The sequence below is a fragment of the Dreissena polymorpha genome, chromosome 5 (assembly GCF_020536995.1).
Source record: "Dreissena polymorpha isolate Duluth1 chromosome 5, UMN_Dpol_1.0, whole genome shotgun sequence".
Classification (NCBI taxonomy): domain Eukaryota; kingdom Metazoa; phylum Mollusca; class Bivalvia; order Myida; family Dreissenidae; genus Dreissena; species Dreissena polymorpha.
The window spans coordinates 20,326,029-20,340,432 of NC_068359.1; the positions used below are offsets into that span (position 1 = coordinate 20,326,029).

At 39.6% G+C, this 14,404-nt stretch overlaps 1 protein-coding gene across 8 annotated transcripts in view; it reads left to right on the forward strand.

Moving 5' to 3' along the window:
- LOC127831651 (rootletin-like) overlaps positions 1-14,404 on the forward strand; it is a 169,092-nt gene that overhangs the window by 126,861 nt on the left and 27,827 nt on the right. For all 8 annotated transcript variants that reach the window (XM_052356662.1, XM_052356663.1, XM_052356665.1 and 5 more), the window contains 12 exons: positions 552-658; positions 3,067-3,204; positions 4,249-4,432; positions 5,075-5,244; positions 5,827-6,006; positions 7,871-8,067; positions 8,654-8,829; positions 9,072-9,257; positions 10,396-10,640; positions 11,263-11,442; positions 12,600-12,852; positions 13,425-13,639. In XM_052356662.1, the coding sequence (XP_052212622.1) occupies positions 552-658; positions 3,067-3,204; positions 4,249-4,432; positions 5,075-5,244; positions 5,827-6,006; positions 7,871-8,067; positions 8,654-8,829; positions 9,072-9,257; positions 10,396-10,640; positions 11,263-11,442; positions 12,600-12,852; positions 13,425-13,639 (2,231 nt within the window). The remainder of the gene's footprint in view (positions 1-551; positions 659-3,066; positions 3,205-4,248; positions 4,433-5,074; positions 5,245-5,826; positions 6,007-7,870; positions 8,068-8,653; positions 8,830-9,071; positions 9,258-10,395; positions 10,641-11,262; positions 11,443-12,599; positions 12,853-13,424; positions 13,640-14,404) is intronic.

Consider the following 14,404-nt stretch of genomic DNA (forward strand, 5'->3'; position numbering starts at 1 on the left):
CTCCAAATGAGAAACTTAATGTCCCAATAAAATATAAAATAAAATAATATTTAGTTCATTACTCTTATTCAGCTCTTTGAGTTAAAACTTAGAAAATATTTAATTTGTTAGCATATTATTCTCAATATAAGGTATTTGTTAGCTAAAAACAAGTTAAAAATTTAAGGCAAAACAATGCTATGTTTGCCAAGGCAAAGGGCCCAGGCCCTTTTGCACAAAAGGTTAAAAAAACAATGCTGAAAGTTTCCGATACTGCTTTTTTCAGAAATGTATTCTGGTCTTTATATGTTCTGGTGTTTGCTCTGTGTGTTCATATTTTGCTGTGTGTGTTCACATCTTTGTTCTTTGTGTTCATATCCCTGCTCTGTGTATTCATAATTTTTTAATTTATTTACTCTGTGTGTTCTTATCTTTGCTCTGTGTGTTCATATCTTTGTGTTATTTATTTCTTTGCTCTGTGTGTTCATATCTTTGCTCTGTGTGTTCATATCTTTGCTCTGTGTGTTCATATCTTTGCTCTGTGTGTTCATATCTTTGCTCTGTGTGTTCAGGTCTGTGCCAGAAGCTGGAGCTGAGTGAGATGACTAGAGAGCAGCTGGAGGATGAGATAGGAGCTCTGAACAGAGAGAAGGCCGATGTCACTGAGCAGCTCAATGCTGTAAGTTATAGGGTTATATGAGCAGTGGTGTGGGAAAATGGGGCTTAATGAATGTGCGTAAAGTGTTGTCCCAGATAAGCTTGTACAATCCACACAGGAAAAACACCTTCTGTTTATTTTAAGAGGGTTTCTCAAGGATAATAAAGTTTCGGGTGGAAAATATCAAGCCTTATCAGCCTGTGCAGACAGCACAGGCTCATCTGGGATAATACTTAACGCAAATGCATTCAGCCCAGTTTTCCCATAGCGCTGCTTCATTATCTCAGCATTAAGACAGGTTGGAAGGCTCAGTAAGTAGAGTGCCAGACTACATTATCTCAGCATTAAGACAGGTTGAAAGGCTCAGTTGGTAGAGTGCCAGACTACATTATCTCAGCATTAAGACAGGTTGGAAGGCTCAGTTGGTAGAGTGCCAGGCTACAAATTGGAGAATCACAGCTTTGATTCAGGACCCAATCACTTGTGTTGTGATTGGTAATTAAATTAGTTTTTGGCTATTCCAATATGAACTAGGGCAGTTCTCAGTTACTGACAGAAGTGTTAACACTTAAAACCGAGAAACCAGCTTATTAAGCAAAAGTGTGAGTTGTCTCACTGACTGCCATGATCTGATTGAAATATGTATGAAAATGGCAAAAGGGCAAATTAAGTTTCGATAATGCAAATGTTATATGATCAATATGTATTGTCTGTTTATTATCCCCCGCCAGAGGCGGAGGGATATTGTTTTGGCGTTGTCCGTCCGTCCGGCTGTCCGTCCGTCCGTCCGTCCGGCACTTTTGTGTCCGGAGCCATATCTTGGAAGTTCTTTGGTGGATTTCATTTAAACTTGGTATGAGTATATATATGCATAAGAGGATGATGCACGCCAAATGGCATTGTACACCATCTGTTAAAAACAGACTTATGGCCATTTGTATCTTGAAAAAATGCTTTTTAGTGTCCGGAGCCATATCTTGGAAGTTCTTTGGCGGATTTCATTGAAACTTGGTATGAGTATATATATGCATAAGAGGATGATGCACGCCAAATGGCATTTTACACCATCTGTTAAAAACAGACTTATGGCCCTTTGTATCTTGAAAAAATGCTTTTTACTATAGGCACTTTTGTGTCCGGAGCCATATCTTGGAAGTGCTTTGGCGGATTTCATTTAAACTTGGTATGAGTATATATATGCATAAGAGGACGATGCACGCCAAATGGCATTGTACACCATCTGTTAAAAACAGACTTATGGCCCTTTGTATCTTGAAAAAATGCTTTTTACTATAGGCATTTTTGTGTCCGGAGCCATATCTTGGAAGCGCTTTGGCGGATTTCTTTGAAACTTGGTATGAAATAAATTGTGAAGGCTTAAGAACCTTCCTTTGTCTTAGTTTTGTGTTATTGTCTTCCGTCCGTCCATCTATCATTATGTTCATCCGTCCAATTTGCACCCATCCTCAAACAAAGCATATGCTGCGGGGGATACCTTGGGCCTTTCAGGCCCTCTTGTTTTAATTGAGTTTTGATGTCAGGGTAATACTTAACCAAGTACTTTAACTTACCCTTTCTGTAATATAAGATAAACACAAACAAATAACAGAAGTAATATTTACTCAAATGAAAAAATAGGATATGCATATTTAAATTAATCATAACAATTTCACATTTTGCCATTTACTAGAACATATTTAAAATAATGTTTTGTCGTTTTGTGTAGCATAGTTAAAAATATACATGGCACAAGCATGTATCAAGCTCACCCTATTTGTTAATGCCAAAATTGGCATTTATTAAGGATAGTTTGGATTGTAAAAGGAATTTTTTGCAAATTGCACTAAAAAAAACGTTGTATAAAACAGACACAACTTCTTTTTATGTCCCCCACCACTATAATGGGGGACATATTGTTTTGGCCTGTCTGTTGGTTGGTTTTGTTGGTTGGTTGGTAGGTTTGTGTGTTTGTTTGTGCATACTTAAACATTTGCAATAACTTTTGCAATATTGAAGATAGCAACTTCATATTTGACATGCATGTGTATCTCATAAAGTTGCACATTTTGAGTTATGAAAGGTCAAGGTCATCCTTCAAGGTCAAAGGTCAAATATATGGTCAAAATCGCTTATTTAATGTACACTTTTGCAATATTGAAGCAACTTGATATTTGGTATGCATGTGTATCTCATGGAGCTGCACATTGTGAGTGGTGAAAGGTCAAAGTCATCCTTCAAACTCAAAGGTCAAATATATGGGAACATAAGTGTTTCACAAACCCATCGCTTGTTGTATTGAAATTTGGTGGTTAAAAACTGCGATTCATGCATGGATTGAACAGTAAGTCATGAAGCACAGTTCAATTTGTCTCACCAGATATCATGTTCACTGCCTCTCATGATAAATTATGATACTTTTGTCCCACCAGATATCGCGGCAGAAGCAGGCCCTGGGAGAGGAGCTTGTGTCAGTGCGCAAGGACTGTGAGCGCCTCAGTGGGCAGCTGCAGAGGATCTCTAAAGAGAAGGAGGGACTCACCCAGGACAAGGGCGAGCTTATTGTACAGGTAGGTGGGTAAGGGCGAGCTCATTGAGCAGGTGGGTGGGGTAGGTTGAGTTAATTATACAGGTGGGTGGGGAAGGGCGAGCTCATTGAGCAGGTGGGTGGGGTAGGTTGAGTTAATTGTACAGGTGGGTGGGGTAGGGCGAGTTTATTGTACAGGTTGGTGGGGTAGGGTGAGTTCATTGTACAGGTGGGTGGGGTAGGGCGAGTTCATTGTACAGGTGGGTGGGGATGTATAAGCTCATCCTACAGAGGGGTTGAAAGAGCGAGCTCATAGAACAGGTGGGTGGGGAAGGCAAGCTCATTGAATAGGTCTGTGGGGAAAGGCCAGCTCATTGAACAGGTGGGTGGGGAAGGTGAGCTCATTAAATAGGTCGGTTGGGAAGGGCGAGCTCATTGAACAGGTGGGTGGGGTAGGGCGAGTTAATTGTACAGGTGGGTGGGGATTGATAAGCTCATCCTACAGAGGGGTTGAAAGAGCGAGCTCATAGAACAGTTGGGTGGGGAAGGCAAGCTCATTGAATAGGTCTGTGGGGAAAGGCGAGCTCATTGAACAGGTGGTTGGGGAAGGTGAGCTCATTGAATAGGTTGGTTGGGAAGGGCGAGCTCATTGAACAGGTGGGTGGGGAAGGCGAGCTCATTGAAATGGTGGGTGGGGAAGGGCAAGCTCATTGAACAGGTGGGTGGGGAAGGGCGAGTTTATTTTACAGGTGGGTGGGTTAAGGGCGAGGTCATTGTAAAGATGGGTGGGGAAGAAAGAGCTCATTGTACAGGTGGTTGGGGATGGATCAGCTCATTGTACAGGTGGGTGTGGAAGAGCGAGCTCATATTGCGGGTAGGGGAAGTGTGGATATTTGAAAGGGGCAGTGTTACACAGGTGGGAAGGGAAGTGAAAATATCCGCGCCGGCACTTTCGGCTTGAAAAGGATTTGCGCTTAGAAGATACTTTCTTTAAGCAAAAATTCAATAAAAGCAGAAAGCCTGATTGCCTGTCTCAAGTGCACATATGCTCAGGGGCCAAAAATCTCACAAGTACTGTCTTATCCAGGTCACTGCTACGGAGCGTGAGAATCGCCAGCAGTCAGAGCTGATTGCTGCACTGCGCATGGACAAGGAGAGCCTTGAAGGCAACCTGTACGAGGTGCAGAGTCAGCTGGCCCAGCTCGAGGTCAGAAAACAGCAGCTGGAGGTCGAGAACCAGGAGCTCCTGGTCAGGAAGGAGAATCTGCAAGGTGGGTGGGGTAGGGAATGATGAGTCAGCAAATTTGGTGATGTAGGAAATGATGTGTCAGCAAGATGTGTTGTGTGTTGAATGATTAATCAGCACAGTGGGTAGAATATGGCATGATGAGTCAGCATGGTGGGTAGGGTAGGGAACAATGAGTTGGCAAATTCGGTTGAGAAGAGATTAATGTGTCAGCAAGATGTCAGCACAGTGGGTGGGGTAGGAAATGACAAGTCAGTAAAAGTGCTGTATGGTATGATGAGTTAGCAAAATGGGTCTGGTACACAATTATGAGGAAAGAAAGAAGATGGATAATGAAATAATGAGTTTGAATGGTCAGTGTGAAATAGAAACTGGATGTAGTATGGTATGACATGTCATTAAGGTGTGTGGCGTGCAGAATTGAACCTGCAAGGTGATGATAAGTCATCAAGATAGTGGGCTTGGTATTGATAATTTGTTTATTGTGTATAAATGTTCTCTAAGTGTTCTCTAGATCTTCCCAAATACACCACAAGTACTGGTTCTGCCCATTAAACAGATTCAAGAGTGGTTAAATGAATCTAAGGCTTTAAATGCAATAAAGATAACATAAATGAGTTCAAACTAAAATAAATAGTTAAAAGCTTAATTTTAAAAATTCCTGCAGGTGAGATTTCGCGCCTGGTGAAGGAGAAGAACGCAGACCTCGACAAGTATGACCACCACCGTGAGGAGCTCCAGAAACGCCTGGCGCAGGTGGAGCGTGACCTGACCCTAGCCCTCACCCAGGAGAAACAGGCTCACGAGGAGGATGTGGAGAGGCTCATGAGGGAGAAGGTACAGGGTGGGCTCCATGCGAAAATGGGACTTATGGCATATGCAGCCTGCGTAGCTACAGACCAGCCTGCACAGTCTGGTCAGGAGCTACGCTGACTGCAAAAAAGGAAAGCAAGGTTTCTTGAATTGTTATTAGTGTAGGGAAATCTCCAGTCATTTGTGTTGATCATACATGTTTGTTTTTGTTAAATTTTCCTATTCCTATGAACATTGCAGGACCACCAGCATAACAAGTCTTAATCAGTTTCGAATTCAGCAGATATCTTTAATTATAAATCTTAAGCTCTTTTTTGGACACAAATTTCACAAACCCAGCAGATATTATTATTCAGAAATAAGCTGTTTCTTTATTAATATGTAAACTGTAATTTTCTCTCACTAAAAAATCCTCACTCTTTCCCGAGATATTTAGCTTCAATAGCTTTTCTTTCTATAAATTCAAAGTATAAAATCATGTATGAAAAAATAACTTCAATAAGAGCTTCTTTAGGCAACATTTATCGGAAGTGAGGAGTTTTATGTGTATGTTTCCCTACTTAATACAAAACTGAATATAATTTTCTCTATTTGCGAACATTGCAGGACCACCAGCGTAACTCGTTTGAGAGCGAGCGCGCACAGGCTACTCACGAGTATGCGCTGGAGAAGGAGGACATGCAGCAGAAGTACAACATTCTTAAGGAGGAACTTGAGGACCAGATCTCTGCTCTGGGACGTGATAGGGACAACTCCCTGCTCATGGCTGAGAACGACAGGCAGCAGGTCAGAAATAAATGGTTTTAGCCTTTAGTAGGTTGGCAAGTAGTATTTACAATTCAGTTTTAACTGCTACTAATTTATGAGAAAAAAGTATGAGATAGAGATTTAATTTATGATCTGTTCACTCAGCTTTGACAGCAATAACTTGATTCTCATGACCAAAAAAGACTGATATCAGGTGAGCATTTAGTGTTGTGTAACCTGCAGGAGGTGAGAAATCAGTTTGTTGTTACTTTTAGTGACTGCTATATCTTGTAGAGAGTTGGGCATGTGATTTGAAATATTTAAGGAAATTGCAACATTCCACAAAACATACAGTTTTCAAAACAAAGTAATTGTGTTTTAACTTTTAGGAGTCCCTTAGCTTTAAACCATATACACCTTTAATATTGTTTTTTAAACTTTCTCATATAGCAGGTTTTGGATGGATTTAATTGTAAAAGACAATAATTATATGTATCAATAAATGTTCTTTGAAGGAATAATGCTTTATTGTGCTTCAATGACAAGAAGATTTGAATAAAGGAGGTGAAAGACAAAATTGGCGGGTGTACAAAAAATGCTGGCATATGATCAAAACAGATTATTTTTAATGGTCTGATTATGTTCAAAATAGCTCTTTTGCAAAAATATAAAAGGAGAGAATAAATATGTTCAGCTTTATGTTATAGACATGAAGGTGAATTTAAAAGAATGTTTGTTGTCTGTTAAATATTTAGATATAATACATGCCTGTTTAACATAAGTATCAGAAATGACAAAGGACGGAAGAAATAACAAAAAATTGTATGTGAAATAGCAAACTATGGAAATGGATGTAACTTAATAGCTGCTTTGACCTGTGAAATAAAAAAATTTGTATATGGTCACATCATTTTGTGAAGTACAGTGTTGGGATTTGCTTGCATCATTGGGGTTGTCTAACATAGATAATGACAATGTCTAAACAGGACAAGGCCCATCGATGCTATCTGGCTCAGGATTGTCCAAAAGTTGTCACATTTGGAGACTATATGGTACATGATGTCATTAATCATTTGAACCCTAACAGAGGGAGTGTGATTTACGAAAAACATGACTCTGTTAGTCATTTAAACAGCCATAGAAAACATCATACCATTAAACATTTGCACAGTCGCCTTATAAGTGCCATAATTGAAGAACGTGATGCGATTAATAACCTCAAACATCACATGCAGAATTTGCTTAGTGAAAAATCTGATCTGAGAATAGATCTTGAAGATTTCACAAGAAGTGCGTTCAACAGAAAAAATGATTTGGTAAATGCATGTCTTATATGGCAATAAATCAATTCACTTATATTTATTGAAACATAATTTACCAGCTGGTCAAGAATTGAGTGGACCCCTTGTCAATAAATTGGTAAATAATAGTTCATAGCTATTGCGTAACCCATTCATTGTAAATAGTTACTTTTGTTCCTTGGAAAAAGAAAATAGTCAAAGGCAGAACAAGCAATTGTTTACAACTGGTCGAATGGGTTGATCAATTAACTCTTTCCAATTCCGAAGCAAAGTGAAAATGGCAATATGCGACCAGCATAAAAAGTTCATGTTTTATGCTGTTTGCTGCTCATTTGGATCTTAGAGTTGTAAATTAAGCCGTTAAAACTTTAATTAAGAATGGTCTTTAAATAGATTTTTAAACAGCCTGTGAATAACTCACAGTGGTCAGGTTTTATGTTGTTTGCTGATCATCTGTATCTAAGGGTTGGAAAGGAAGCCTTTAAAACTTGAATCTAGTAAGAGAGATCTTTAACTAAATATAACTTCTATGGGACTACAAATGTGTCAAAATACCTATCTAAGTTTTAAAAAGTTAATTAATAAAGTGCGATCCATTGCAGACGATCTCCCTGCTTGAGCAAGAGAAAAGCACTCTATCAGAGAAGAACAACAACCTGAACATGGAGTTGGCGAGCGCGAACGTCGAGTACGAGAGACTCAAGCGCGAGTCACTTGCCCGACAGGAACAGGACCGGTCCAACGTGAACTCACTGCAGGCTGAGCTCAAGAACTTCCGCTCGCAGTTTGATCAGACCTGGTAAGCTGATTGAATGTTTTTAGTTTTTAAAACTTTGGTTCTCAGTTTGATCAGGCATGATAAGGCGTTTTTAGTTTTTAATACTTTATGGAGCTATTTTTTTATAAGCTGTATTGCATCAAAAACCTTTCACCCTCAGTTTGATCAGACCTTGTGAGCAGACCTGGTACGGCAATGGCAATTATTTAGTTTAATTTTATGGAACTATTTTTCCTTTAACTGCATTGCATTGAAAACCTTAATTAGATCTTGTAAGGGTTGCAAATGAGCCTGACTCTGGGAAACTGGGTTTAATGCATGTGCACTAAGTATTGTCCTTTGTTAGCCTGCGCAATCTTCACTGGCTAATCAGGGACAATAATTTCCGCTTGTATGGTATTTTTTATTGAAAGAAGGTATGTTCTTAGAAAAAAAAGGAACTTATATGACTAAAATTTGCTGTAAAGTCTTTTACTGACGTGACTTCATCTAATCATTGACAAGATCATTTTGATAAAAATATTTTTATTTCATTGGTCAATCAGAGAAAAAACACAGCCAATCAAAGTTTAAAACTTATTAAACCGTTGTCATGGTAACATTTCAGCGAGGCGCACCAGAATGAATGCAAGAACCTGGCCACCCAGATCCGCGACCTTGACCGTCAGAAGGAAGCGGGACTTCGAGAGGTCAGCGAACTGAAGGTCACACTGAAACTCGTGGAGGAGAACAGGGACAACATCAAGCATGACCTTACTGAGGCCAACAGGAAGATCCGTGAAGGTACGGGGTTATTTTATGGTATCCTGTGCAGCAATTTTTTGCCCAATTGACAAAAGTAGCAGCACCGCACTGAAAAATAACCATGAAAACCCTTGAGATTGGGAATTATAGGTCTTTTAAATAATTGCTTTGTACTGAATTGCACAAACTCATCAAAAAATTCTTTTACCTACCTTTTTGCTTCTTTCTCTCCTTTTAAAGAGCTACACAATTCTATCATTTTCTTCCTCCATTTTGAACAGCTGACGAACTCCGGGAGCAGTTGCGTAAGGACATAGTGGATGTGAAGCGTGAACTCAACCATGAGACACATGAGAAGGAGGCAGTTACCAAGACTGCTGAGGAGTTGCGTGGAACCATCCGCAAAAATGAGGGAGAGAAGATTGAGCTCAATCGGGCTCTTACTGACACCAGGCAGCGTGCAGCAGGTATGTGGGCATTCTGAGATTTTAGTTTTTGAGGTTAAGTTTTTTTAGGACTTAACTTTTGTTATATTTTTCCTTTGTAAAAAGGAGGTTTCAAACTGCATATAAACTATATAATACAGAAGTTTAAGGTGTCAAGCCAGTGTGGGCATTCTGTGATTTTTTTTCTTTTTTTGTTGTTGACATAACCTTTATCTTTTTTCTTCTTATAAGAAGGCTTCATATTACACTTGAACAAAATGATTCATAAGTGTAAGTTGTCCTGCTTGTATGGGAGGCGGAAAACGACAACGGGCGAGGCATGGTATGGTATTGCGCAAGGGGGGGTTAGAGGGTTAGGGTTAGTGTTAGGGGTCGGGTTAGGGTTTGGGTTAGCCTAAACCCAACCCTAACCCTAACCCAACCCCTAACCATAACCCTTACCCTTACCCTTTTTTGGGGTTATCACCCCTGACCATGCCTTGCCCGTTGTAGTTTTCCGCCTCCCTGCTAGTATAGTCATTCTTCTATTTTTTAAATGATTTTTTTTTGTATTTGTTCATTTGGACTTAAGTTATTTTTTTCTTTCGAAAAAGGAGGTTTTGATTTTACATAATGAACTTAATGATTCAGAAGTAAAAGGTGTTCACAAGTAAAATAATATAGTTTCATGGTTAGACTGTAATGCTATTATTTTGAGTTTTCTTTCTAATTACTTAAGTCTAAAAATTGTAAATAATGACTAAATGTTTACCAATATCTTATTTAATTTCATAGCAGGTAGAAGCTTTGTTTGACATTGACCACTTTAAGGGAATTTCAAATAGATTTATTAAGCTGCACATGTACAGTAACCATTCCACAAGATTGTCTTTCAAGGTGCAGATAAATTGAGCATTGCCTTGGGAAAAGTGGGCATAAAGCAATAGCGTAAAGTAGCTCCGCTAATCAGGGACAACACTATCTGCCTTTACTGGAAAATAGTTGTTTAGAAGAGACTTTCTCTAAAGGAAAATAACCATTATAGAGCAAAGGGTTGTTTACAGGCTTATCTAGCAAAACCCTAAGCACATGCATTAAGCCCAGTTTTCCCATAATGTGGCTGAATTGATTGAATTTATCATGGCAACAGAAATTCATAAAACAATATCTTAACTTCCAGTACTTGACGAGCAGAAGGCGTCAGTCACCAAGGAGGCGGCTGATCTTCGCGCCAGCCTGCGTGAGGTGGAGAAGGCACGTCTAGATGCCCGGCGTGAGCTCCAGGACCTGCGTCGTCAAGTGAAGATGCTCGACAGCGAGCGCAGCAAGCTTGGAAACGAGGTCATCAACCTCCAGAAGCGGATTGCCCATGATGAGGAGAAGGAGGATGAGGCTAGACGACACCAATTTGATCTTAAACAGAAGGTAGGTTAGACAACAAAAGTTTAAAATGAAACAGAATGTAGGTTAGATACCACAAATATGATCTGAAACAAAAGTAGGTCAAACACCACAAATTTGAAACAGAATTTAGGTTTAAGTGCAGATAAGGTATTTAACTGATTTTTTCACAAATTTGATATGATAGCAATGTTGGTTTGATACCACCAATTTGATCTGAAACAGAAGGTAGGTTACATGGGGGAGGAGGCTAGATACAACCAATTTGTTCTGAAACAGAATGTAGGTTACATGGAAAGGCTATATGCCACCAATTTGATCTGAAAATGTTACATGCAGAACCCTTTCCTGCTCAGAAGCAAAGTGAAAATGAAAGTATATGCTATCAGCAAAAAAGCAGAACCACTTGAGAGTAACTCACAGTCTATTTAGGTTATATGCTGTTTATCAGTATCATAGGATTGAAAATAAAGCCTTTAAAACTTGAATATAGTAGGAAAGTTCAGAAATTTAATTTGATTTTACAAGGGACTATAATACAGTAAAAATGGGTATCTTGTGGTAAATGGTTAAAGTCTGTCTTGAATTTCATTTTAATCATTTCAACCACACTCATAGAATCCCCCACCCCCCCTCTCCTTTGCAGGTTGTGGAAGGGGAGGCAAGTCGCGAGGCGCTTAGGAAGGAGCTCTCCAACCTCCAGCGCAAGATGGCTGAGTCCGAGGACGAGGCGCGTCTCAAGGAGAAAGATTACCAGATGGCGCTAGAGGACAGTCGCCGCGCCGAGCGCCGTATGGAGGACCAGAAACGCAACCTCGAGATTCAGGTGATCTTATTATTATGAGTTTGGTTTACTTTATTATGAGTTGTGTTATTTTATTATGATTTGGGTTATTGTCCCCTACCCGTTTCACCGGAGGGAACTTATGGTTTGCCCTCCGTCTGTCAGTCAGTCTGTCTGTCACACGTTTCTTGATCCTGCAATAACTTTAAAAGTTCTTCATATTTTTTCATGAAACTTGAAACATGGATAGATGGCAATATGGACATTATGCACGTAATTTTATTTTGTTCCTACGTCAAAAATTCTGGTTGCTATGGCAACATATAATTATAAAAAAATCTGACAATGGTGGAATTTCTGACAATGGTGGAGCCAGTAGGGGACATATATTGCTTGGCAATAGTCTTGTTTTATTATGAGTTGGGTTATTTTAATATGAGTTGGGATTATTGTCCCCTACCGGTTTCACTGGAGGGGACTTATGGTTTGCGCTCTGTGTGTCTGTCTGTGACTCTGTCTGTCAATAGATGGCAATATGAACATTCTGCACGTCATTTCATTTTGTTCCTACATCAAAAATTCTGGTTGCTATGGCAACAAATAGACTAGAAATACTGCTGAAAATGGTGGTTTTCTGGATCCTGAGATAACTTTAAAAGTTCTTAAAATTTTTGCATGAAACTTACAACATGGATAGATGGCAATATGGACATTATGCACATGATTTCATTTTGTTCCTACGTCAAAAATTGTGGTTGCTATGGCAACCAATAAAGTCTGAAAAGGGTGGAATTTCTGACAATGGTGGAGCCGGGACCAAATACTGGATTTTCAAATATTCTTAAATTTGTTAATGATGCTTCAATATTTACCAATATCTTATTTAATGCCATAGTAGTTCATGGATAAGCTTTACACGTCAAGTACATTATTGATGATTTAGTTTAGTTTATATGAGCCTTGCTGTGTGAAAAGGGGTGTTAACGCATGTGCATCTGCACAGGCAAATCAGGGGTGACTTTTTCCACTTTTATTGTATTTTTCATTTAATAGAAGTTTCTTCTTGAAAAAAATCCAGTTTAGGCGGAAAGTATTCCCTGATTAGCCTGCGCGGACTGCACAGCCTAAATTGGGACTACGATTTAAGCATATGCATTAGACCCCTTTTTTTCAATGCAAAGCTCCATATATAACTTCAGCTTGAGACCTTGAATGCGGAAGACGCTGAACTGAGGCTCAAACTGAGCGGGTCAGACGGCCGTGTAAACGCGCTGGAAGCCCAGTTGGCTCGACTGGAGGGAACCAAGAGGGACATCGAGTTCAAGCTGAACAGCATCGTGTCCAGCCTGCGCCGCACCATCGGGTTCAGGCAGGAGATGCCCCGTGCCAGGTCTCCCGTTCGGTCCCGGAGCCCAAGCCCCAAGAGGTCACGCCCAACATCTCCTTCTAAAGGTGAGTGGCTTTAAAGGAGCTGTGTTATGGGAAAATTTGGCTTAATGTAGTCTGCACAGGCTTATCAGGGAAGATACTTTCCGCATAAATGTAATTTATTGTTTAAAGAAAATCTCTACTTAAACAAAATCCAGTCAAGGTGGAAAGGACCATCCTCAGACGACACTTTACCAACATTCTTTAAGCCCAGTTTTAACAATTAGGCTCATAGTTGCTTTTATTGGTTTAATTTTACTTCTTTTACAAGGTATGGGAAAGCAATTGGTTTCTTCAGTCAATGGTGTGAAAAAACAACATATTGAAATGTATTTTTGCTATGGAGGATGGGGGAATATTTGCTCTGTATGGTTTCAAAATGTGTTTTTCTATTTTGGGTTAGGGGAAATTGACACAATTTTTGTATGCACTTTTTCAATACTTGTGTTTGTGAATATTTTATGTACATTTTAATTAAAACACAACGAAAAAAAGTACTGTCACTTTAAAGGTTTCTGGTGTCTTTTATATTTGGCATATTTATCTTTATTGCAATCTTACCGTAAGTGATTCAGACTACATTCTCTTGTTCCCAGGTTTCGACAACACTTTTGCCACCACCACGGAGGGCCGAGGTAGCCCAATCCCGCGCACAGGCTCGCCTGATCGCGCAGGCAGCCCCTCTAGGGCTCTCAGGGCCCTATCTCCAATGCGCAACGTCAACATGTCTGCCATCGAGGTGGACCCAGAGGCAGTGCGCATGGCCCTCCGTGATTTCGTCAACCAACTGGCTAGTGCTGAAAGAGAAAGGGTGAGTAGCTTGTGGTGTTTTTTCGTTCGTGATTTTGTTTGTAAGTAGTAAGAGTAAAACAACTGGCTAGTGCTGTAAGAGAAAGGGTGGGTAGCGTGTTTTTGTCATGATTTTATTTGTAAAAATGAAGGATCTTTTTTCCTTGGAGGCATTTTGTTTTTCTCAATAATTTATTGTCCCCTACCGGTGAAACTTTGCATCAGTCTGTGAGTCTGTCAGTCCGTCACACTTTCTGGATCCTGTGATAATTCTAAAAGTTCTTCATATTTTTTCATGAAACTTGAAAAATGGACAGATTGCAATATGGTGATTATGCACGTCATTCCATTTTGTTTCTATGTGAAGAATTCTGGTTGCTATGGCAACAAATAGACTAGAAATATTGCTGAAAATGGTGGATCCTGCGATAACTTTAATTAAAAGTTTTTCATATTTTTTCATGAAGCTTGAAACATGGACAGATGGCTATATGAAGATTATGCATGTCATTTCATTTTGTTCCTACGTCAAGAATTCTGGTTGCAACAAGTAGACTAGAAACATTGCTGAAAATGGTGGAGTTTCACCGGTAGGGGACTTATATTGCTTGGCAATGGTCTTGTTCTGTGTGAGATTAGAAAACTAATTACCAAGAGCTACACAATACTCCATTTGAGTCTTGTTCTGGGAAAATGGGGTTTCATGCATGTGCTTAAAGTGTCTCTCAGATTAGCCTGTGCACTGACTCATACCCATGTAAACCTAAATGTGAAGATAAGGCAATAT